Below are 25,648 nucleotides of genomic sequence, written 5' to 3' on the forward strand. Positions count from 1 at the left end.
GTGCGGACACGGGTTTGCTAAGGGTGGGGTGCAGGTGGAGAGGGAGTGCTATAATCCAGCAGTGCTTATAAATCCAAGTCAGGGTTCTGCACTTGATCCCTTCGGATTGTGCATAATAAAATCAGTAGGAAGAATAAAGACAAAAGTTTTTCAGTCAATACAAACGTGTCCAAATCTTTTGTAATCGATGACCATGGGGATCAGCTAAAGAGTTCCGAGGTAATCGATTGCTTTCTAAACTTTGCGTGCGCGTGCGCAATACATGGACGTCCGCTACGTCCACCGGGGCGCCGTAGCGCTCTGTCGCCATAGCGACTGCCCTTGGCAACCGCGAAGCTCTGAAGGCCCGCGGGCCTGCTGCGAGTTTCAGCAGAGCTGTCCTCTTAACCTTCGCTTCCCTCGCGACTGTTACCTTGTTCCTTTCCAGATTTCCCATATCTCCTTTCTCCTTTACCCCCTCTTCAAAATCATGGCGGGCGGGACTGGAGACATTCGGAAGCTCTTCATCTTCACTACTACCCAGAATTACTTCGGATTGATGTCGGAAGCCTGGGATCAGCCACTACTGTACAACTGTCTTGAAATCAACAACTTCTTGGATGATGGGAACCAAATGCTGCTCAAGGTGCAGCGATCCGACGCCGGACTCTGCTTTTCCAACACGGTATGGTTCCTTGCATCCCTACCTGACCTACCTTAATCTCCCCAGGCCCGACCAGTGGGATGGCCAGACCCCTCTACAGCCTATAGCCGTACCCAAACTCCTTGATCCTCTTCAGGAGTCCAAGACTGTCTCCGCCTCCTTTGTATTGTCCTTGCTGCTTTAGCTTGTTTTCTAAGCTTGCATCCCACCTGACTGGAGTTTCTTTCTTCTTCTTCTTCTTCTTTTTTTTTTTTTGTAAGACAGAGTCTCGTAAAGTCTCCCAAGCTATTCTTTATTCTGTCTCAGTCTACCCAGTAGCTGGGACTACAGATATGCCAAGGGCCCAATTCTTCTAATTTTTTTTTTTTTTTTTGTGCCGGGGATCAAACTCAGGACCTTGTGCTTGCGAGGCAGGGGAGGTGCCACTGAGCTAAATCCCTGGCCCTCTTCTAATTTTTAAAAGAAGACTAGAGATGGTTTATAAACTAAAAAGAAAGCATTTAATTTCTCTCTCCCTTTTATAACCTTTCCCTTTTGAAGCAAATTCTGCTGTATCTTTTTTTGGGAAGGTTATGCACTGATTTTAATACTGCCTGAGAGAAAAATTAGGAATTCAAGTTTTCAGGAAATGATTCGCAATATTCCAAAATAAAGTTTGAATTCATTTTTTATATGCAACATGTGATTTATTGATTGATTTTCTTATTCCACTGCTCCCTCCACTGGCAGGATTGTTTTAAAATGTTGCATTTTCCGTCAGAACTCATATACAGTATATGTTAATTTCAAAGTAAACCATAGAATAAAATTGCCTAACTCGTTTAAAAGGTCTGAGGAAATAGACAAAGATTAACAAATTATAGACATTTTCAACCTCTACCTCTTATATTCACTCATATCTTGAGGACTAGCAGAGTATTGGCACATTCAGTGGGGTTTTTTTGGTAGGATGGTTGAATATTCTCCCCATTCATTATGAATCTTTCTTTTGATTTAATTCAATTCTATTCATAAGTATTTATTTTGAACTCAATATAAATACAGGATACTGCCAGATCTGGTGGGTTTACAAAGATATAAAAGGATAGAATATCATAACTAGCATTTATTTTCATGTTACACTCTGTCACGGGTTGTTCTAAGCACTTTATGTGTGCATTAGTGTGCTTAACATCCACAACACTGTGAGATAGAAACTATTCGTACTCCAATTTTATGGCCAAGGAAAGCAAGGCATACATGTTACATCCTAAGTGATACATATTCCACTTCTCTAATGGTATAATTCAGAATAGAGCCCCCTGCTTCTGCTTTCTAGCAGTTCACTCAAGTGATTTAGGTTGACACATATTCAACGAATTAGATCACACTGTTGTAAATGCCACATAAAGTTCAGATAGAATGCAGTAGGAATATGGGAAAAGTCAGCATGATTTAATAAGTCAACATATTAAGTACATACTATGGGCCTGAAACTGTCCTAGGTGCTAGGGATAAAGTCATGAACACATTAGAGCCTGAATCTTCAAGGAGAAACACTAAGATAGGCTAAACACAAAGATGTAATGTAACATAATTTTTAGTATTGAAAAGTGTTATTAAGAAAAAAATAATATTAACAGCAGTGATGGGGTTTGGGTAGGGAACTGCATTAAAATAGGGTAGATACACTCTGGATTAGTGACCTTTGCAGTGATACTTGGATTTGTATGTTGAGATATGGTCTGGGTGAAGAGTGTTGGAAGCAAAAGAAACTGTATAAGTATCTAACTCCTGACCTGGGCCTCAGCTTAGTTTCAAGTCAGGAAATAAATCCAGGGTGATTGCTGAAGTTTAATGCATGAAGGGCAGTGTGGAATATTAGGTGAGAGTAAGGCACGTGCTAACCACATAGGACTTTGGATATCATTTAGTTTGAAACAGGAAATCACTGGTTATCTTAATCAAAACAAAGATGTGATCTGTTTTAGACTTTAGGACCAGGTGTAGGAAACTTTCCATACTGTTAAGTTAATATTTTAGGCTTTGCAGGCCAGAGGGTTTGGTGGCAACTACAACTTTGTCATTGTAGTGTAAAAGCAGTCACATGATAAACTATGTAATAAGTCATGTAAATGAGCGTGGCTGTGTTCAAATAGACATTGATATTTGAATTTCATATAATTTTCATGTGTCATGAGAAATATTATCAACACAGAATAGAGTATCACAGCAGACTTCTCAACACAAACCATCAAGGCAAGAAGAGCTTGTAGCGACATATTCCAAGCCCTAAAAGAAAACAGCCTCCAACCCAGATTGATGTACCCTGCAAAACTATCTTTCAAAATGGATGGAGAAATAAGATACTTTCATGACAAACAGCACCTTAGGAACTTCGTGAATACCAAACCAGCACTCCAAAGAATTTTATGCAATATCCTAGGAACAGACATTGAGGATCACAACCCTAGGAAGCAAAGCAGAATGAACCCGTCTGGCATGACAAGAAATTAAATGTAAAGGGGGAGAACCCAACAAAAAGAATAGAGTATCAGATCCTTCTCAGTAGCTAAAATTGTAATAATTAGGTAGGAAAGTAGATGGATCTTGAGACCATAATATAAGATGAAATAAGTCAGTCACAGAAGGTTAAATATCACATGGTTTCTCTAATATGGAAAAACCAATATATAAATAATTTAAAGAATGAATTAAAAGAGCTATGTTAAGAAAAAGGACTCTATAGAGATGCGGAAAGGATCTGGGGAAAGGGTGAGCAAGGGGAGTGAAAAATGACAGATGTGATATGCATATGTATCAAATCTTGAAGCTGAATGTAATCATGATGTATCACAGATAAACTAATAAAAATTGAAATAATTAGGATAAAAGAAAAATAGCATGAAACTCATCTCTGAAGTATCAAATGTGGCAGTAACCTTGTTTGAATAATTTTTAGTTTATAGACTTGTCTTTGTGGAAGAAGAAATCAGAATAACTGAAAATGTAATAAATAATGAAAAAATTTCTTTTGAGTAGTATATTTTTTGGCTAATGATCTAATTACTATGACCAGACCTATTTTAAACAAGATTATTTAGTGAATTCCAATTGAGTTTATCTGATTACAATTTTAAATAATCTATGTGACAATTTAATAAAATTTTGATGTTCCAACTCTATAGAAAAATTTTTGGTTAAGGTAAAGGTAATTTTAGGAGATAGATAACTTAGGTTCATTTTGGTGTTTGGAACATATGTGGGATATATATTACAATATATGTATATAAAATTTAAAAAGCATCTTTTAAAATGCCTTTTCCAGATGACAGGGTAACTAACATCTTTGTTACAGACTTTCTTGGGGTAATAGAGAAGTGCTATACTCACCATTGTATACCTGAGGCATCCAGTCTTGGTATTTCGTATTACTGAATCAGACTGGAGTGGAATAGTTAGCAGTATATGTTAACAATATATAGTATTTTATGCTCAAAAAAATCACTTTTAAAAATAGTTTTATGATATAATCACATATGAGTGGGAATACATTTTTAAACCCTAGTATTCTTAAAGAGCAGAGATATGTTGGCTTTACTATATTTATTTTGAAAATAACTCTGTTTCCCTGGGAAGTATAATTACAGTGTACAACATTTTAGCTTCACATTTTTTAAGTATTAAACTTTATGAAAATAACATTAAAAATCATTTATCATTTTAGATTGATTTTGGTGATACAAAAGATAAAGTGCTGGTGTTTTTCAAGCTGCGACCTGAAGTAATTACCGATGAGAATCTACATAATAACATTCTTGTTTCATCAATGTTAGAGTCACCTATTAATTCCCTTTACCAAGCAGTACGACAAGTATTTGCACCAATGTTGTTAAAGGTGAGTAAGTAGATGCATATTTACTTATTTATATTGACTTAGTTTGAATAAATATTTACATAAGCACATATATTATTTAATTTATTATTAATGTAATTAGTGTTTTATTCAAATATCATTTGTTGTTGTTATTAGGTACTGAAAGCAGGACCTTCACAGTGAGCTACAATCCTAGCTCTTTTTGTTTTATTTTTTGAGATAGAAGCTCACTAAGTCACTAAGTTACCCAGGCTGGTTTATTCATGTGATCCTTCTATTTCAGTTTCCCAGTAGCTGGAATGCTGGGTGTGGGCTGGCACATCCAGAGAATTTTTTTTCTTTTTTTATGGTTCTAGGGATTGAACCAGGCTCCCTACAACATTTTTCAATTTTTAGTTTTAAAGTAAGCTTTATTGACAAATTGAGTACTTGGAGAAAGGTGTACATCATAGTTCACATCATTGCTTATATTGCTGTAGTAAATGATCTTTATAAAGTTTTAACTGTTCAGAGGATTTTTAACCTCCTTATGAAATGGAAGTAGTGGCAGGCTTTAAGCAAAGCAGGGGTACATTGGCTTAGTTCTTGAGACAATGCCTTTGAAAGCCAATTTGACTAGTAGTACTTTGATCAGTGGTTGCCCTTGTGTGTTTTTATTTAGGATCAGAAATGGAACAGAAACTTTGATCCCAAACTTCAGAATCTTTTGAGTGAACTAGAAGCTGGGTTGGGTATAGTTCTACGAAGATCAGATGCTAATATATCAAAATTGAAACTTAAGGAAGATGACACTACAGGTATATAACAATATATAATGTTTTATGTTCATATATCACTTATCAAAATAGGTTTATAATTTAATGATCTGTAGTTTAAAGAAAGCATAAAATGATTATTTCATTAGTACATTAGTAAAGTGAGTATCTTTCTTCACAGAATTCTTTCCATGTTTCTGGAACTTCTCTGAGCATAAGCTTTTTTTTTGTTTGTTTTTATGAAAAATATTTACATGGACTTAGAGAAGAGGAAAATGTATTTTTTTTAAATGTATAATTTCTAGAAATAGAAAATGTAGTTGATTTTTATTGTTCACAGTAGTTAGGTCCTGTAAAGTCACTGTGAATACTGATTGGTGAATACTGAACCATTGCTTTCAGAGGAAATACAGGGTAAGGTTCCTTCAAACCTCTGGCCACAACATTTTGTCAACTGATAAAATATAACCTTGTTTTCTGAGTGTTTATGTTCAAAGACTTTCACTAATACACATTGTTGATTAACATTGTTTTCATGGCCATCTGCATTGCAATATGAAGCTTTTGTAAATTGATATTTTCTTTGTTAATTAGCAACTCAGTTTTCTTATGCTTAGGAATACTAGATAGCATTTTAGCACTACACTTGAGGGTCATTTTAAACAGTAAGATCCACAGAAAGTTTGAAAATGTAAAAAATGCAGCACTAAATATGCTACAAAACAGACATAGGAAATAAGGTGGAGTGTTACTTTGACCTCAGCTAGGAATGTGCATATTAGGTGACTCAAATATTTTTGCTGCTCTAATATAGAATATGTGAACAATAGGGACAGACTAATTGTATACCTTGCAAAGATGATAGGCCATTTTATGTTAAAATGGATTTTCTGTAGCTGTCATTATAATTTTGATGTTATTATAGGGAATTTACTATTCATATAAAGAATAAGTATGAAATGTACAAATAGTTATTTTAAAATGTTGGCTGTAGTTTCATATTTTGCTTGAAAAATAAACTAGATGCTGAAAGCACATAGTCTCAATAAGAATAGTGTGTTTATTTCCAGCATATTATTAGGCAAATAGAAATTATCCAGTTTATTGGGAAATTTATAAGAAAATTTAAAAATAAAACTAATTTGTTTATATTTAGAAATTAAATTAAAACTGATGAAATTGTAATTATTTCCATTTAGATAGAATTTAAGAGCATAAATGGTATTGGAATTAGATTTAGGAAAACATGGTGTTGGAGAAGCAAACTCAGACATAAGAAGCAGAAAGACTGTCTAGATAGGAATAGGTTACAAAAGCACATGGGAATCATACTGCGTAACAAACTCAATGAATGTAATGTGCTCAAAAAAGTGAAAACCCCAAAAAGCTGAATGTGATGGTGCACATCTGTAATCCCAGCACTCAGGAGGTTGAGGCAGGAGGATTGCCATTAGTTCGAATTCAGCCTGGACTACCTAGTGAGTTCAAGGTTGGCCTGAACTATGTAGCAGGACCCTGACTCAAAAAATAAATAAATGAACATTGAAAAGGAAAAAGAAAAAAGAAAAAGAGCAGAAAACAAAACAAAACAAAAAACCAAGTGTGATGTGAAGTATAAATTTAGGGCTGTTAGTGTTTTTAGTGAATTTAAGAGCTTACTGTTGATAGCTTACTAATGTAAAAGTCATTTTTGTGTACCTCTTTAAGAGTGTAAGAAATATTCATGTATGTTGACAGCTTGTGTAAGAAATATTCATGTATGTTGACAGCTTGTGTAAGAAATATTCATGTATGTTGACATGTTGTAAAATTGTCAAATGAACCAAATTACTTTCCGGTTTTTCATTCTCTATTGATAATAATTGTTTTAAAAATTTTCAATTTTATAGGTATTCTTACACCGAGTGATGAGTTCCAGTTTTGGATAGAACAAGCTCATCGTGGAAATAAACAGATTAGTAAAGAAAGAGCCAGTTATTTTAAAGAATTATTTGAAACAATTGCAAGAGTATGTGATTTGTACATATCTATGTATCAGACTTATAAAAAGTACTGTAGGATTCAGTTTACAGTGTATTTTATTTATTTTTTTAATTTTTAAGTTTTTAAAATTCATTAAGTTTATTGGTACATTTTAGGGATACATTATGATCACATTCATCATTGGAAATTTGTACCTGTACATGATATATCTTGGTTCTTGTTTTTTTTTCCCATTCCCCTTCCCTCCCTTCAACCCTTCCACCTTTTCCTATTTACAAAAGCTTTGTTTCCTTTTTTTCTTTCTTTTCTCACCTCTCCCCCACCCACCAGTTCCTCTTCCCCTTTGAACCTTTTCTTTCTATTTCACAATATCACTTATACATTTTGGTCCTCATTTACACTTTCAGTTTTTCACACCAGAGAAACAATTCGGTATTTATGTGTGTGTCCTATTTATTTCACTTAAGAGTATGGTCTCAGGCACCATTAATTTAGCTATAGATATCTCTAGTTTGTCTTTCTTTCCGTTTTTTTTGGTACCAGGGATCGAACTCGGGTCCTTACGCTTGCAAGGCAGGCGGCGGAACCACTGAGCTAAATCCCCGGCCCCTAGTTTGTCTTTCTTTATCGCTGAGTAGTACTCCATTTTATTAAAAAAAAGCCACATCTTCTTTATCCACTCACCGGTTGACGGGCATTTGAGCTGTTTCCAAGATTTAGCTATTAAAAACTGTGCCACTATAAACATGGGAGTGCATATATCGCTGTGATATGATACTTTTAATTCTTTTTGGGAAGATACCCAGCAAAGGAATAGTAAAAGTTTCTGCACAGCAAGAGAAACCACCAACAGAGTGAAGAGACAACCCACGATGTGGGAAAAAGTTTTTACCAGCTGCTCCTCAAAGGACTACTATCTAGAATATATAAAGAATTTTAAAAAATCAGACCCCCAAAATTTATATTTCTTGTTTTAAAATTTACTTGAGGACCTAGAACTAAATATATGCTTCATCTGTAGCAAAGTTTACTTAGGATATGTATTTAGAATGAGCAAAACTTAAATATCCAAAATATTAAAAAAATTATCTTTAAGAAGTATTTTTCTCAAAAACAAAATTACTCTTTTTGCAAATGCTTATAGAAAAATAAAAGCTTAATACTGATAGTTTATCCATGTAGAAAGAACATGTTCTTTTGAAAGAATGTTAACTTTACTCAAATTAGCACTTTGAAGTATGAAATCTTAAGTTTTACGCTTACTTGATTATTTTTTGATGTATCTCCGTAGATTAATTATTTTAAGTAAAATTATAGAAAAATCTTTTCAAAACAAATGTGTAGTAATTTTCTACTTGTTTCTACTATTTCAGTAAAATTTTACTAGTGTGTTTAAAATGATTTTTTGGTAACAGTAGTAAAATATAGAATAATAAGCCTTGTACTATGGTTGTATTCTTGCTAACCACAAAAGTATGCAATTCAATAAATGAAAGAATGTGAACTATAGTGAGTAATGTGTATGTGGATTTTGGAATACCTGTACTGGAAAATAAGTAAATGAATCTGAATTGAAAGAAAATTAGGCCACTGAACTGATGTAAATAATGTAAATAAATGCATATATTTTAAATTAATAATTATTTTTTCCTCTGACTTTCATGAGATTTATGTTTATGGAAGATATTTACAAAGAAGTAGTTATCTGGTAGAAAAAGAAAAGAAAATAGTCAAATATTAGAATTGTAGCAATTGAAAGTCTGGGAATATTTTAAGTATATTACTCAAGGTATGAATAGAATTATGTTAATTAATGCATTTTTATTTTAGGAATTTTATAATTTGGACAGCCTATCCTTATTGGAAGTTGTTGACTTGGTGGAGACTACTCAGGATGTTGTAGATGATGTGTGGAGACAAACAGAGCATGAACATTATCCTGAGTCACGGATGCTACATCTCTTAGATATCATAGGTATTAGTAAAGACAAACTTTTGGAGTTTAGGTAGCCTGTCTTAATCTTTTTCTGCTTTGTCCTCACGTTCTTACTTAAAATTCTCCTTACTGTAATAATTGAGTTATATAGATATTTGCATATAGCAGATTAATTTAAACCATATGTGAGGTTTTTGTTTACCATCAATAGAACTAAATTTATGTAGATTTTTAGGATGTATGCATATATTAATTTATATTTTCAAACAAACTGAAACATTACTAAAATATAGTGGTTACCAGTATTATATTTTTGATCCAGGAAAAATACTCTTTTAAAAATTATCCTGAGGAGGGGCCGGGGATTTAGCTCAGTGGTTCCATCGCTTGCCTCGCAAGCGCAAGGTCCAGATTAACATCCCCGGTACTAAAAAAAAAAAAAATTATCCTAAGGAATATCAGGTAAATACATAAAAGATTATATATAAAGATATTTATTATAGCGTGTTTATAATATAAATAGAGAAAAATGGCATTTGGGAATTATTTGCATAATCTACTACTGTATGGCAAGCTTTGTAGCCTTGAAAAAATTATATATATATTTTTACCCTTGGAAGATATACACAATATATTGAAAGATGCAAAATGCAACTTTGTATGTATGTGAGTGTGTGTGATTGTTTTCAAAATATGTTACTGTCAATGTTGTGTGAGAGCATGCATGTAGTATTTCATACATTCTTAGTTTACTGATTTGTATTTTCATTTTGTTATCAGCATATATTTTATATTTGTAAAAAGATATTTCCATTTAAATCTTTGGTTTATGTTTTATTAGGGGGATCATTTGGAAGGTTTGTTCAGAAGAAGCTGGGAACTTTGAACCTATGGGAAGATCCTTATTATCTTGTGAAAGAAAATCTGAAAGCTGGTATTTCAATTTGTGAACAGTGGGTGATAGTCTGTAATCATCTAACTGGTCAGGTGTGGCAGTGCTTTGTTCCTCATCCATGGAAAAATGAAAAGTATTTCCCTGAAACACTTGATAAACTTGGCAAACGCCTTGAAGAGGTATCAGTTTGATTGTCTGTATCTTTGTTTCTAAGTGTAAAGTAGATCTTCACTTGTTTGTGAATATATTTCATAATTAACTGTCACTATATATCTGATAGAAATAATTTATAATTTTGGGAGAGAACAGGAGTTCATATGAAATAATTTGAGATGTTCATCTGGCATAGTGCAAGGTGCTTAGTGGGTGCTGAGTACTACCTTCCTCTTTTATTCTTTGGTGTGCGACTGGTAAACATGTTAGCTGTGAAATTCTATTTTATTCTTCGTTGGAAAAATGATAACATCCATTTATCGATGGATGGAAGCTCTGAGACATTCTCCTGGCTATTGAAATTGTTTTTGTCTGGACCTGTTTTTAATGAGTAACGAATGGAACTATTTGAAATATTTGCTTAATTTATGTAAGTTATTAGTTTTAATATAGAGTTTACATGTTTAGTTTCAAGTGACAGGCAAATTGAGATTATTTGAAGATTGTAAAGCTTACTTTATCCCCCTGCCTCCTTGCTTAGGGGAACCATAGTTGTTTGTTCTTTTTTTTTTTTAACCTTTTTTGTTATTGAATATTTCAAATATGGACAAAATAAAATTGTATAAGTTAGCACTCCATTTGATTAATCATTGGCTCATCTTTGTCTCCCTTGCATCTCTCTTTATTTGTATTTTTGGAATGTTTTTAGCCTTAAAGCATAGCCTCAATACCATTATCACACAAAGTAAAAATGACAGTAATTTCTTAATTTTATTTTATATCTAACTACTGTTTATCCTAATTTTCTGAGAAATTTAATAGGGTTTATTTTAATCAGTTAACAAACAAGGTCCACTTATTGCACATGTCTATTGACTCTTTTAAACTAGAAAAGTTTCCTAGTTGTGTTTTTTCATGCTGTATAGTACTTCCTATCTTTTAGAATTGTCTTTTTATTTTCTTGTGTATATTATTTTTCTTTTTCTCATTTTTCTTATTAATGAATATGTAACTAGCTATAAAGGCCCTATTAGACGTGATGATTTTTTTTTACAAGAGCACTTTATAGGTGCTGCTATATTGTTTTTATGCATTTCATTAGGAGGCATTTGTTTTTCTCATTTTTAGTGACATTGAGTTTGATCTGTGAGTTCAGGTGTGGTTAGCCTGATCCATCTATTATAATGCAATTAACTTTTTCTTAATGATTTTAACAGCTAGTGACAGTCATGAATGGTTGTGATGATTTTGTAATTCTGTTGTTTATTCTGCATTTATTAGTAATGACCTCTATATGCCTGAATTCACTTCATCAATTTTTTTAGATGCCCTGAAATGTAGTTTGCATAAGAATAGCAGTATAGACAGTAACTTTCTTATGTTTTTTTTAAACAGTGAACAATAGGTTAGTGTCATAGTAAGTTGCATAGGAACAGTGAAATGTTTTTTGGTAGTATTGTTATGAACTCATGTATTTTTATATCTTACATGTTTCAAGAACATTGTAGTTATTACAGTATTTTCAAGTTGTTCTATCTTTGGGCAGTGATTTTAAGGAGGATCTTTTCAAGGAGGCTCCAGTATTATTTTGATATAACTATTTCTTTGGTGATTTTCAGCTCCCCCCACACCCTTTCAGCCTATCTTGTACATTTTTTGTACTATACCTTATTAGCCATTTTTCTGAAGATCCTGGTTCTTTTTGGTGAGAAATACTGTTCAGTAGCAACTTGATTGAGAAAGCACTAACTGTTCCTTGGGTATTAATGCTTTTAGGGCTCAGATGTATGTAGATAGAATTATTGAATTTTTTTTTTTAGCAAGAAAAAAATCATGAGTTTATACTGTTACTTCTAACTCAAATGGAAGATTATAATGTTTGTACTTAAACTTTTTGATTACCTTTTGATTATTAATGGAAAATTTCAATTTAAAATACAACAATACTTTTTTTTTTAGCCATTTGTAAATTATAAATAGTAGGGCCATTAACATAGATTTCATTATTAAAGGGATACTTTAATGCAGAATAATGAAAACCAGTTGTTGCTATGTTTGGAGCAGACTAAACATTTACTTAATTGAGCCTAAAACATAAAAATATCCAAATTTTGCACATTTTTACTAGATTTGAGTACTCTGATTAATGTTAATATCCTTATTATTGATGGGTGTTGTCAGGATTATAGTTTCACTTTCATTCATTTCAGGGAACCTAGTTTAAAGACACTCTTACCTAATATCTTTAGATTATAGACCTATCTCTGTAGATTTTTTAAAATTTAAATAAATTCTCTTTGTTTTAATATTTTGTGTTTTAGGTCTTGGCTGTTAGGACAATTCATGAGAAACTTCTCTATTTTTTACCTGCCAGTGAAGAGAAAATCATGTGTCTGTCTCGAGTATTTGAACCTTTTACTGGCCTGAATCCTGTGCAATATAATCCATATACTGAGGTTGAATATATATGTTTTTATGTCTATATGATTTTCTGTTTGTGTTGTTCTTTTTAAAGATAGATTTTTAAAGAGTATTGAAGTCTAACCATGTTGTTAATTTATACAGCCTTTATGGAAAGCTGCAGTGTCTCAATATGAAAAACTTATTGCACCTGCAGAACAAAAAATAGCAGGAAAATTGAAAAATTACATCTCAGAAATTCAAGACAGCCCACAGCAGGTAAAACATTGAAATATTTCACTGTTAGTATTTTTCTTAAGCTGCTGTATGTGTGTGTGTGTGTGTGTGTGTGTGTGTGTGTGTGTGTGCATACAAAGTGAATTGAGCGGGATGAACTTATACTTATTTTATTTTATATTAGCTTCTTCAAGCATTTTTAAAATACAAAGAGTTGGTGAAGCGTCCATCTATAAGCAAAGAATTGATGTTAGAAAGAGAAACTTTACTGGCAAGACTTGTGGACTCAGTTAAAGGTAAAAATTTACCAGAGAGTAGTGTTTGCTTGAGAAAATATTTTTTGTAGATTGTTTTTTTGTTGCATATCATTTATGATTAAGATGATATATTCTGACATTTTTATACTGAAGATTAATTAATTTCTCTCTTGTGAATGCCAGATTTTTTGAATTAGGTTATTTTCTCTGTTTTGATTAATACATCGTAAGGTCCTTGAGGGTAAGGACACATTTTTATCCACAACATTTGACATAATGTTTGGTACATGAAAGTCATTTAGAAAACCCTTGCTAACTATGTAATCATTTTTTTGATTTAAATTTCATAGATTTTCAATTAGATTTTGAGAATCGATGTCGAGGAATTCCTGGTGATGCGTCTGGTCCACTTTCTGGCAAAAATCTTTCAGAAGTTGTCAATAATATTGTTTGGATTCGCCAGTTGGAATTGAAGGTATTTGTTTTAATAAAAGTTGAAGAATACTAGTAGGTCCACTAAAACTGTAGCGAAAATATTCAATGTTTTTCTTGGCATATCCATCTAATTTTCATGAGGAATGTAGAAGTCTATAAAATGGTATAGAGAAAATTCTAATGGCTCTATTCATTGCTTATATAGAGATACTTTGCAAATCATTTATTATTCCAATTGCATTTTTTTCAGGAAAGTGCCTTAAAAAATTGTGCAAGAGGGACACATTGTTTATACTGCATTTAAAAAACAGAATTGCAAAATCTTGGTAGTTGCATAGTTTATTAGCAAATATTTTTATATAACTAAATATAAACTTTATATAACTGAATTCAACCTTAGGTTGAAAGAAAGTTAAAAGAAGGGTAGAAAGTAAGTATGGCATTGTCTAAGATAGTAATAGCAATTTATACATTTAAAAAGGCTATTATTTTAATATTAAAGTTGACCTAAGACTTTTATCAACCTTCTAGTGAGTGGTATAGTGTCTTGCATTAAATCATACAACAAATATTTGATAGGTCTGTGATCAAAGGTAAAAGGACTCAAAGTGCTATAAAAGCTAGTATGGTTGACAGTTCTACTTACTCAGCTTGTATTTTTTATTTACTGGAATATTCTACTTGATACTATCAATCACCTTTCCAGATTGGTATAATATTCTACAATATACAATTACAGAGGAAAGGTCCTTTTTTTCTTTTGACATTCAAATTGGCCTAATTATTGTTTGAGCTGTTATTTACAGCATTTAGCTAAAGGGTAGAATTATTGATGAACATTTTTAGGATTATTGCTGAAATTGTTGAAGTTTCCTGTGAAAATCAGTAGGGCACAAATATTTTGAGACTTTACTTTCCCTTATTTTACCCTTTAAATCAAGCATTGTCTTGCTTCTCTTGTGTTTTGTTATTCTGGTGTGTGTAATTCAGAAGCAGAGATTAATACTATGTTCTCTCAAATATCTTATTCTTTTGTTCTTTCAAATATCTGTTCTACTGTTTATAGATAAAAGGGAAAATAATTTCTGAATCACAGATCAAAATAAGGAGCTCCTTATTTTATGCTAATTTTGTTTAAATTTATATAATGTGTATCTTTGATTTGACTTCTTAAGATAGATGATGCCATCAAGACTGCAGAGGCTCTTTTGTTTGACCTGTCAGGATTTCGATCTTTCCATCGAAGTGCTAAAGATATCTTAGACCAATTTAAACTATATGAACAGGAACAATTTGATGATTGGTCCAGGGATATTCAATCAGGTTTGTCTGATTCCAGATCAGGTTTGAGGTAAGTATAAATATACTAAACTGTAAATTACAAAACCATATGTTACTAATCCAAATTCATGATGTAATTAATCTTTCTCCTTTATCCAAACTTGCTACTCCTTATTTTTTTTTGTTAGCTGATCTTTAATTTTGAAGTCATTAAAGTTGGAAACTTTTATGACTAGTTAAGTTGACTGCCTGCCTCCTCTTTACTTCTAATGTTTATTACCTGGAATTACAGATTCTTGATTGGGAATTAGGCTTTTCTTCCTCCTTGGTTCTTTGTTAGAGGTGTTTGTATATTTTACTATTGTTTCACATTTATATTGTACAAACACACATACTTTGCACTAAATTGTATTAAGCCCTTTGAGATAGGGAATATTTTCATAGTGCCTGACATAGTAAGCTTTTGGTAAATATTTATTAAGTGTTATTGACTGTACTAATTGGTTAACTTATTTATTGTAATGGGGATTTAAAATTAATAGTTTAAAAAAAACCCTACATTTTCTCGGTACCTCAGACAGACTTGTCCCAACATTATTTCTGTCTGTAGCTTTAGAAACTTACCATGTCTTTGTTTTTCCCTGTGGTGCTAAGATCAAATCCAGGGCTCTGAGCATGTTCTCTATCACTGGGCTACCCTACTATGTCCCTTTATTTTTCTTATAAGAGAGAAGATCTTGCTATGTTGCCCAGGTTGGCCTTGAAGTTACAGTCTTCCTACCTCAGCCTTCTCAGTAGTTTTAGGACCAGAGGCATTCATCATCATGGCCAAACATGTTTTTGAAAGTAACTTTGTCCGTAATGTAAAGTTCTGTTTATCTCCCCCATACTTCTACAAAAGATAATTAGGTCAAAAGTGGTACTTATTAAAGTTTTTCTTTTCTAGAATTGTGGCTTTGGTGGAAGAATAGAAGAACCACAGGGTTCTAGGACATACTGATAATAATTTTGTGACAATTAACATATTTCCTGCCTACTTTGGGCCTAAAACATGAGAGATGCTCCAGCACGCCCCCTTGCATCTCCACCATTATTTCTTCAGTTAACTAATTTTGCAGTATTTGTACACTTTATAACTGTTGCTCCAGTAGTGATCACTGTATATGGTAACATGCCAAAGGGGTGAGATCTATTGTAAAGAAGCCTGTTTAACTTTGTTCAACTGCTTCCCAGTTTTCAAAAAAACCACCTTCCTTCTGCTTTTTATTTTGATATAAAACCCATTATTGTCCCATAAAACCATTAGTATGTTTTCAGCAGTTTTGGAAATACTGGTATACACAAATTAATTTTGAAGGTCACTTCTGAATAAAGACAAAAAATCATTTTTATAGTTTTCTGACAGGCTCTATGTGGATATAGCAAAATATGGGCTTAATCTTTACTTAAAGCTGTTTGAAAGTATCTGTTTTGTACTATGCTTTGTTTATGTGCTGTTAAATAGGCTTGATAGGTTTGTTTTTGCTTCTCAGTAGGTAACTTTAAAACTTGCATATTTACTTAATTTATCAAAGCGATTTGGAAAAGTAAGCATTATATAAAATTAATTCTAAGAGGAAGGTGATGAAAACATTATACCTTATACATAATTTAGCTCACATTTTCACAATTCATGCATGTTAGTGTGTCAAAATAATATTTGCTATTAATGTCTTCATCAAAAACAATGGAAGGATAATCCTTAGGTATTGAAACAAATATAGAAGAATGAAACATTTGAACTTCTGTACTCTTACCATTTAGATTTCTATAAAATATTGATTTTTTTTTTTTTAGTGAAAGTATTAAAGGAGCAAGTAGTCTAATTTAAAAAAATCTGAGGTAATGTGAATGTGGTGGTGCACGCCTGTAATCCCAGCTCTCACTGAGGCAGGAGGATTGCTAAGAGTTCTAGGCCAGCCTGGCCTACATAGTGAGTTCAGGGCCAGCCTGAACTTACAGTGAGACCCTGTCTCAAAAAGCTAAAAAAAAAAAAAAAAAATCTGCTGTATCTTTAGAAAATGAATCCAGATCTTTTCTTTATGATGGATATATTATGAAGCTTAGATGACTTTTCTGACTTTAAAAATGCTTGGTTGCAATATTAATTGATGATATATTTTGGATTTTGTGGTTTGTTTCCAAAATCTTGATTGTGAGGTAATGTGAAAAAATATGATTTAAAAGCTGAAAATAAAAAAATATTTTAATATTAGATTTGTAGAAAAGTTAAAAAAAACTATTGTGTTTTTCATCATTCAAAAGAGTGAGATCAGGAAATAAAAGATTATTCTTTTTTTTTGTAGTATTGACGCTAATAGTCAAATTATGGAATTGGATCCTAATGATGGATCACTAAAAGTACATTATTCAGATCGCTTGGTGGTTCTTCTAAGAGAAGTTCGTCAGCTTTCAGCCCTTGGCTTTGTTATTCCTGCCAAAATACAGCAAGTTGCCAACATCGCACAGAAATTCTGCAAGCAAGCAATTATTCTTAAACAAGTATGAAATTATATTTTTCAAAATATGTCTATTTTGAATTCATTACATTAAACTAGAATATCTTAAGGGCTTTGTTTTCTACTTTTGATTTTTTTTTTAGGCTGATAGAATAGCAGTTTTAACTTGTGAAGTTATGGTTTGTTAAGTGACTGCATAACAAAACTTTGTAAACTATATAGGAGTTTATTAATTTAAAGTATTCTTCTTGGCTTTCATTTTAAAAACGTTTGGAAAAGCAGAACTTTATTTTTTTCTCTTCCATGTTACTTACTAAAGTTTTAAAGGACTTTCTAATTTAAGAGTCATCTGCCTGCCTTTCAGGCAAATTCTTAGAGAATTTCCGAGCTAGTGGATTGGTCTTTGTTTCTAGTCCTTTCCTCAGTCTGCTTATTGGCACAGTGCCATAATGTCATTTCTCTGCTTGAAACCAACTCTTACACCTCATTATTTATCTCCTTAGCATGGTATACAAAACCCTTCTTAATCATGTTCTAACTAACCTTACTTGTTTGGCCTTTATTGCCTATACTTTCCCCTCGTATTGTATTCTATGTATATTAGCTTTGTGTCACTATAACAAATACCTGACATAATCAACTTATATAGAGAAAGTTTCACAGTTTTGAAAGTTCTAGTCCACAATTGATTGTCTCCCTTGTATTTGGCCCTGTGGCAAGGCAGCATATCTTGGTGGGAGCATGTGGTGGTGTATAACAACTCACCTCATGGCTGGGAAGCAAAGAAAGAATGAAGAGGAGTTGAAGGGTCCCAGAATTCTCTTCAAGGGCATACCTCTAATAACCTAAAGGCCTCTTACCAGGCTCCACCTCTTAAAGCTTCTACCACTTTCAAGTAGTTCCTTTCTAGAGATCAAGCTTTTAACACATGTGTTGTTGGGGAACATTTAAGATCTAAAGTACAGCACTATGCTTTGGCAAATATGAACATTGCCTTTTCTCTGAGTATGTCTCCATGCAGTAGTATCTTTTTTTCTCTGATTGGAAAACTCAGTGCCATTGTTTAAATTCCAACCCAAAGTCACTTTCTCTATTGTGTGTTCCTTTAGTTGATTGTTCCATATTCTGTATGTAGTGCGAAAATCATTATAAAGCTTATCATATTGTATTCTTTTTAGTTTCAGTAATGGGAATTGAATCCAGGACCTCATATGTGCTAGGCAAGGGCTCTACCACTGAGCTACATTCCCAACCCTGGGTTTTTTTTCAATTTTTCTCTCACTTGATTATTAGATGTGGGAAGGCAGGAATAGTATCTTGTGAATTTGGCTTTTCATTCTTTCATTCAACAAAAATTCATCGAGCACCTGCTTTGCTAGATATTGTGTAGTAAGGATTTAAAAATGAAAACATAGCTCTCTTACTTTGGTACCAGATTTCTTACCTTTGCGCTTTTGACAGTTTGGACCAATTTTCACCACTGGGGGAATGTCCTCTGCAATATAGAATGCCTGGTCTGTACTTAGTATATTCCAGTAGCATCTGCCTAGTACTGATCATGAAAAATATCTGTAGAAAAAACATTGCCAAATGTCACCTAAGGTATAAATCAGCTATAGTTGAGAATCTCTGGTCTACTGGGAAAGACCAGTCTTTGTGGTAGATGTATTATTTATGTTAGTATATTCTCTCACTATCTGCTCTTTTATTTCCCATAGCTTCATTTACCTGTGGACACCTGCAGTTTGAAAATTTTAAATAGACAACTTCAGAAATAAGCAATTTATAATTTTAAAACTGCACATCATTCTGAATAGTACGGTGGAAGCTCATACTGCCCCACTCCTTCCTGTTTGGGATGGATTTCATCCCTTTATCTAATCTATGCTGTGAATGCTACCAGCCTGTGGTAACCATCTTTGTTATCAGATCTGATCACTATCATAGCATTCCAGTGCTTGTGTTCAAGTAACTTTTATATTATTTAATAATGGTCTTAAAGCACAAAAATAGCAATGCTGTTAATTCAGATGGGCCATAAAGTAGCTGCAAAATGGTTCCTTTAAATTAAGAGGGAAAATTCCCCACTTAATAGAGAAAGAACACAATTGTGTGCTGAGGCTGATATATATGTGTATTAAAATGAATCTTTTATCTGGAAATTTTGAAGAAGGAAAATAATTTGGTGCTGTTTTTTCTGTCACATGTCAAACTGCAAAATAACACCCACAGTATGTGACCAGTGCTTAGTTAAGATAGAAAAGGCATTAAATTTGGGGTTCAGCACTATTTGTAGTTTCAGGCATCCACTGGGGGTCTTGAAATATATCCTCTGTGGATAAAGGGTAAACTACTGTATTTCAGTTAATCCTCCATTTGAACACTGATAATTGGAAACCACATGTGTAACAGTTTTTCCACATAGTAGTAAGATATGCAGCTAGGATTTGATACCAAGTCTCTTGGACTCCTAAGGCCATATTTAGCTAATTATAGACTATCAGCAGATAAAACAAGCAGATAAAATATTTAATGTATTAGAAGTGCTATGTTATATTCAAAGTCCCATGAAAGTACAGAGATGGGAATTTTTACTTCTTTTCCAGGGCAGGCATAGAAATAGAATCACATAATTCATTTCAGAGGATTGAGATCTGATATACCTCTGGAAGAGTATGCATATATTCTCTCTGGTGCACAAGGCAGTGAGTGATTATTTTAAGCAGAGAGGTTTGGTCACTTTTATAACCTATGTATTATTTAGTCTATCACAATAGGGGCTCAACAAGTAAAGGAGCGATCATATAGTTTTTATACTTCCCCTGGAGGAGCAACTGGGAAAATCTGTTTATATACATAGCTTTATTTATGCACACATATATAGCTAGAGTAGAGAGTATGAAGTAGAATGTTGGAGAGAAAGCAGTATGGCCAGATTGAGGTAATAGTATGTTTTCTGTTGCTTCTTGTTTTCCTGATTATGCTTTTTCTGGGTGTACTATTTTTATTTTGTTTTATTTTTAGCACTGAGTATCGATCCCAGGGTCTTGTGCATGCTCTACAACTGAGCTATATCTCCAGCCTGGGCCCACTTTTGTGGTACCGAGAAAGTAGGGTGGGTATTCTCCACCAAATATAGTATACTTTCATGCTTATTAATGGAAAGAAGAGTCAGTACAGTTATTTATTTTATAAACACTTTGGGCCAAGAATTTTTGAGGTGCTGGGGTCACAAAAATTAAAAAACATCATCCCTTTAAACTCCTGACTCATCCCAGATTACCCATTTTATCTTTTTACGCGAACCTTTCCTTTTTTTCTTTATCCTCAATGTTAAAAGACACTGCATTGACAATATTCTTTGTCCACAAGTCTAACCTGTAAGTATTTCTATATATTGATTCTTTGATTAATTCAGTAAACATCTATTGAGTGGGGCCGGGGATTTAGCTCAGTGGTTCCGCCGCCTGCCTTGCAAGCGCAAGGACCGGAGTTCGATCCCCGGTACCAAAAAAAAAAAAAAAAAAAAAAAAAAATCTATTGAGTATATCTTATCTACTTGACACTATTTTAGAGCTATCATTTCAGTAAGAGAGACAGTAGACACATAAGATATATAATACAAGGATAGGTAGTGTTAAGTACTTTGAAGAAAAGTGAAACATAGTAAAGAGATTGTAACAAAAACTGCCATTTTACAAGGTCCCGGCAGGCCTTGAGGAAGAGGTAATATTTGAGAACAGAGATGACATAAGGTGAGCAAAAGAGCCATGCAGATATCTAAAAGAAGACTACTCTGGGTAGAGGGAATAATAGGTGTAAATTTCCGGAGGGAAGACTCAGTCAGTAGGTTAGAATAAGGTCAATTTGGTTGCAGTGCAATGAGGGAGAGGTTTGTGTGCTAGTAAGGTACAGTTTATGTAGAATCTTACGTGCTAGGATAAGGGCATGGGTTTTGCATTTGGATTTCAGTCTTTATTATACTGGGAAACCATTGGAAGGCTCCTAATGAGGGTTTAGGGATTTTAGATTTTATTCTCAAGTATATTGGGAAGTCATATGTTTTGAGTAGGCAAGAGATGTGATTGATATATATATATATATAAACTATCACTCTGGCTTCATATATATATATTATATACATTATATATAATATATATATAATGTATATAATATATATATATATATGATCAAATATCACTCTGGTTTCTTAGAAGAGACTATAAGGGCCATAGTTGGAAGCAGGGATACTAATTAGCCATGTGTGTCACTCTTCTTGCCAAGAAATGAGAGTGTGTGGTTTGGAGTAAGATTGATGGGAGGTATAAAGTGGTTGAATTCAAGATATATTTTGAAAGTATAGGTAATAGGTTTTTGCTGATGTGAAATGTGAGAGAAGAGTTAAAAACAAATAATTTTTGGTCCAGGAAATGGATATATCATTCTGGTATATACAGAAAAAGGAAGGAGCAGATTTTGAGAGATGTGGGAGCTAAGAATTTAGACTCATAGCAGTTAACATGCTTTTTTGTGTTTCTTTCTTTCATTTGAGGCTGTGAATTTGATTTCAAGGACTAGGTTTTATTATCTTTGTCTAATGAGCCTCCAGATGTGCCTTGGGAAATTGTAGGAACTCAGGATATATACGTTCACTGTATTCAATAATTCATGAATAAATCCTGTATTTGAGATGGAACACTACTTTCTTTTTAATCTTAGAATTGAGAAAAGTTAACTACCATTCAAACAATTAAAAATGAAGAAAAATTAAAACTTACAAACAGAATGTGTTATTTATTATCAATTATTGCTAACTGGGCTTTTACCTTTTAGGTGGCACATTTTTACAATTCTATTGATCAACAAATGATTCAAAGTCAGAGGCCAATGATGTTACAATCTGCTTTAGCATTTGAACAGATAATTAAGGTAAATGAACTTTTTATATTTTATAATTAGATTTTACATGTGAAATAATTTTTTAAAAATATCACATATGTATAAATATGATATGTTTTTATTAGTGCCCATTAATTTTGTAAAATATTGGTTCTGTATATTTTCATATATGCATGTACTATATTTTTATCATATTCATCTCCCCTTATTTTATCATATTCATCTCCCTTACATGCCTTCTTCAAATTCCTATTCTCTATCTCTTGTCCAATAGTAGTCTCTTGTGAAGTGATTCTTATTTCTTAGTTTTTCAGTAACCCTTCCCCTTAGCATAACCACTGAGCTAGACTTTCTTTCGCTCCACAATGTTTTCCTTCACTCTTAACAAGTAGTAATTTTCTCTAGCTATAGATTTAAATGATTTTAGTATTTCACATATTTTGGTATTTATTTTGATTAATTGCATTAATATGGATAGTATATGATTTACATGATATTATTTATTTTTTCTTGATGTTTGAGGTCCTTCTGTACAATGTTCATTAGTGCTTTTCTACCATCTCCTGATTTTGTTATCTAATACCTAGTTACTCTTTATCTCTTGTTATTTAAATGTCCACACATATGAAATTAGGAAAACCCATAGTAATGTTTAAACTCTATTTTACTATGTGACTATTAGCTTTTTGAAATTTCTATTTTTAGCCTTCATAGACATGAAAAAATAAGAGGAATATACCCTTTTATTTGAAAGTGGACAACTAGCTGCTTCAAGGTCCTCAAGACCACTCCCACATTCTGTTATTCACTAGGAAGAGTCACAGAACTTAGTGTGTAGTTGTTCTCATAAGAGCTGCAATTCAGTCATACTTATACCAATAATTTATTAAAGTGAATGCATATAGAACAAAATTAGGAAAGGAAAGATACATGGGGTTAAGTCCGAAGAAACCAGGTTGTAAGCTTCCAAGTATCCTCTTCAAGTAGATTCACACAGGGCTTGTGTAATTCTCTCAGCAATACATTGTAGTACATGTGAAATGCTGTATTATAGGGAAGGTCATTAGAGACTCAACACTCAGGTTTATATTGGGAGATGGGCACATAGGCATTTTTGGTCTACTATATACCCAAATTCTTGAGTTTTAGAAGGAAAGCAAGCGTTTAAACACAAACCATATATTTAGATACAGTGAGCCATTCTTATTAGGTAGGATGGTAGAGACCTTTTAAAAATCAAAGTTTTCAGATGCCAACTCAGTCTTTTAAGAAGCCCTTTCAGATGATAGTTTGACCTACTATCTTAACTCTTTTCTCCATATTAGTAATCAGGGTTAAAATTTTGAGAAGTTATGTAATTTATACTGTAATAGATTAGTTTATAATGAAAAGTTTTAAAAAATCCTATAATACTACTAAGGCATGGCAACTTTTTAATCTGGTGTATATATTTTTAAACTTTTTTCTATGCATATTTTTGCAAATGGAATCATGTATAAATTTGAGTCCCTGCCCTCCAAAATTCTATAATACAGTGAGTGGCCAAAGAGTTACAAAGATCCTTAGTATTCTGTCAAGTCCCATCTTAGATTTATATCTACTACTATATATCATTTAATATATTCTAAATGTAATTATTTTTCTTCTCATAAGACAGTTTCACAAAAAAAGGTTTATCTTCAGAAATATTAGGAGATTTAAGGAAATCATGAGAGAGAGAATAGTTTTGTTTTAGTTACTGTCCCATCTGCTAAGACACAGTGCCTGACACCTGCAACTTAAAGGCTGGCTCCATGATAGAAACAGGATGACAGAGGGGTACAGAGGAGGAAAAGATGCCAGAAACCTATAGTGGCCAGAAAGCAGAAAGAAAGGGAGGAGCTAGGAACAAGAATAAACCCTTCCAGGTCACACCCCCAGTCACCCACCCCCAAGCAGACCCCACCTCCTAACAGCGCATTCAACTGCTGGACTCATCCATGTATTAATTCTCTGAGTATAGCATCCCCATAATCTAAATCATGTCCCCCACACATGAGAATTTTGGAGACATTTTAGATCTAAACCATAACAAGCTTATTATATGTATATATTAAGAAGGTCTCTATATATACATGTATGTATGTGTGTGTATATATATATATATATATATATGTATGTATATGTATGTTTATTAATTTTATCCCAGGGTTCTTTTGCCTTTCTGAAGTTCCAAGCATCTTTTGTTACCATTTCCTTCTGATGTGGAGAATTTCCTTTAGCCATGCTTTAAGAGTAGGTAGGCTAGGGCTGGGGATTTAGCTCAGTGATTCTGCCGCCTGCCTCGCAAGCACAAGGTCCTGAGTTCGATCCCTGGTACCAGAAAAAAAAAGTAGGTAGGCTAGTGACAAATTCTCTTAGTTTTCCTTCGCTTGAAAATGTTTTCATTTCCCCCGAAGGATATTTTCACCAGATACAAAATTCATGTTTGATGATTCTTTTAGCACTTTAAAATATTTTTTAACTTCTGCTCGTCTTCATGGTTTCATTTGAGAAATCATTTGAATTTGTGTATCTTTCCAAGTAATGCATTGCTTCCCTTTGGCTACTTTCAAGATTTCAAATTTTCTGTTTACAAAACTCTGTTTACAGAGTTTAATTATTAAGTGGCCTGACGTGGGACTCTTAAGTGTATCCTTTTTGAGGTTCACTTACTCAGAGTCTTAAATTCGTAAGTTTATGTCTTTTGCCAAATTTAGGATGTTTTCAGTTATTGTTTGAGTGACTATTTCAGTTGCTTTTCTCTCTTTCCAACTTTTAAGATGTTAGTAACTTGTATTTTAGCTCTTTTTTTCTCAGAGGTCCTGGAGAGTCTGTTCTTTTTTGTTGTTGTTGATGTTGTTCCTGTTTTCTTTCTACTTTTCATGCTGGGTAAATTCTATTGAGTTGTCCTTAGATTTACTGATTCTATTTTCTAACTTACCAACTCTACTATTGAATCCATCTAGAAATTTAAAAATTTCTGTTATTTTTTTCAGTTCTCTCTCTCTCTATATATATTTTTAAAATTTTCTTTCTTTTTCACCATGTACCAAAAGAAATTATAATTGTTCCTAAAGGCATTTGTGTGATGACTGCTTTAAAATCTTTGTTAGATAATTCTAATATTAGATTCATTTTAGTATTGGCGTTTACCTTTTCTAATTCAAATTGTGACTTTCCTAATTTTTGATATCATGAATGATTTTCAAATATATTTTTGTCACTTTAGACATTGTGCTATGATACTCTGAACAATATTTAATCCTCATATTTTAGAAAACAGTCATTCTGCTGAGGTATAGCATGTTGGCTGGGTGGATATATGTGTTCAGTTTTCTGTTGGACTATGCAAGTACCATCCTGATGAATGTGGAACACCAATTTGCACTGCTTTACTGC

General features: G+C 32.9%; 1 protein-coding gene across 12 annotated transcripts in view; it reads left to right on the forward strand.

Annotated features, from left to right (window-relative positions):
* Window positions 1–282: 282 nt before the first annotated feature.
* Window positions 283–25,648, forward strand: part of Dync2h1 (dynein cytoplasmic 2 heavy chain 1) — a 333,458-nt gene continuing 308,092 nt past the window's right edge. For all 12 annotated transcript variants that reach the window (XR_015451638.1, XR_015451639.1, XR_015451640.1 and 9 more), the window contains exons 1-13: window positions 283–664; window positions 4,350–4,520; window positions 5,161–5,296; window positions 7,144–7,262; window positions 9,068–9,212; window positions 10,015–10,247; window positions 12,543–12,677; window positions 12,787–12,900; window positions 13,043–13,154; window positions 13,466–13,590; window positions 14,726–14,901; window positions 17,177–17,372; window positions 22,163–22,258. Coding sequence is in view for 9 of the 12 variants with exons in the window: in XM_021251564.2 (XP_021107223.2) it covers window positions 470–664; window positions 4,350–4,520; window positions 5,161–5,296; window positions 7,144–7,262; window positions 9,068–9,212; window positions 10,015–10,247; window positions 12,543–12,677; window positions 12,787–12,900; window positions 13,043–13,154; window positions 13,466–13,590; window positions 14,726–14,901; window positions 17,177–17,372; window positions 22,163–22,258 (1,953 nt within the window). In the remaining 3 variants the exon portion in view is untranslated. The remainder of the gene's footprint in view (window positions 665–4,349; window positions 4,521–5,160; window positions 5,297–7,143; window positions 7,263–9,067; window positions 9,213–10,014; window positions 10,248–12,542; window positions 12,678–12,786; window positions 12,901–13,042; window positions 13,155–13,465; window positions 13,591–14,725; window positions 14,902–17,176; window positions 17,373–22,162; window positions 22,259–25,648) is intronic.

The sequence above is a fragment of the Heterocephalus glaber genome, unplaced genomic scaffold (genome assembly GCF_053883595.1).
Source record: "Heterocephalus glaber isolate CG9 unplaced genomic scaffold, H.glaber_assembly_v1.0 deba00001429, whole genome shotgun sequence".
NCBI lineage: Eukaryota > Metazoa > Chordata > Mammalia > Rodentia > Bathyergidae > Heterocephalus > Heterocephalus glaber.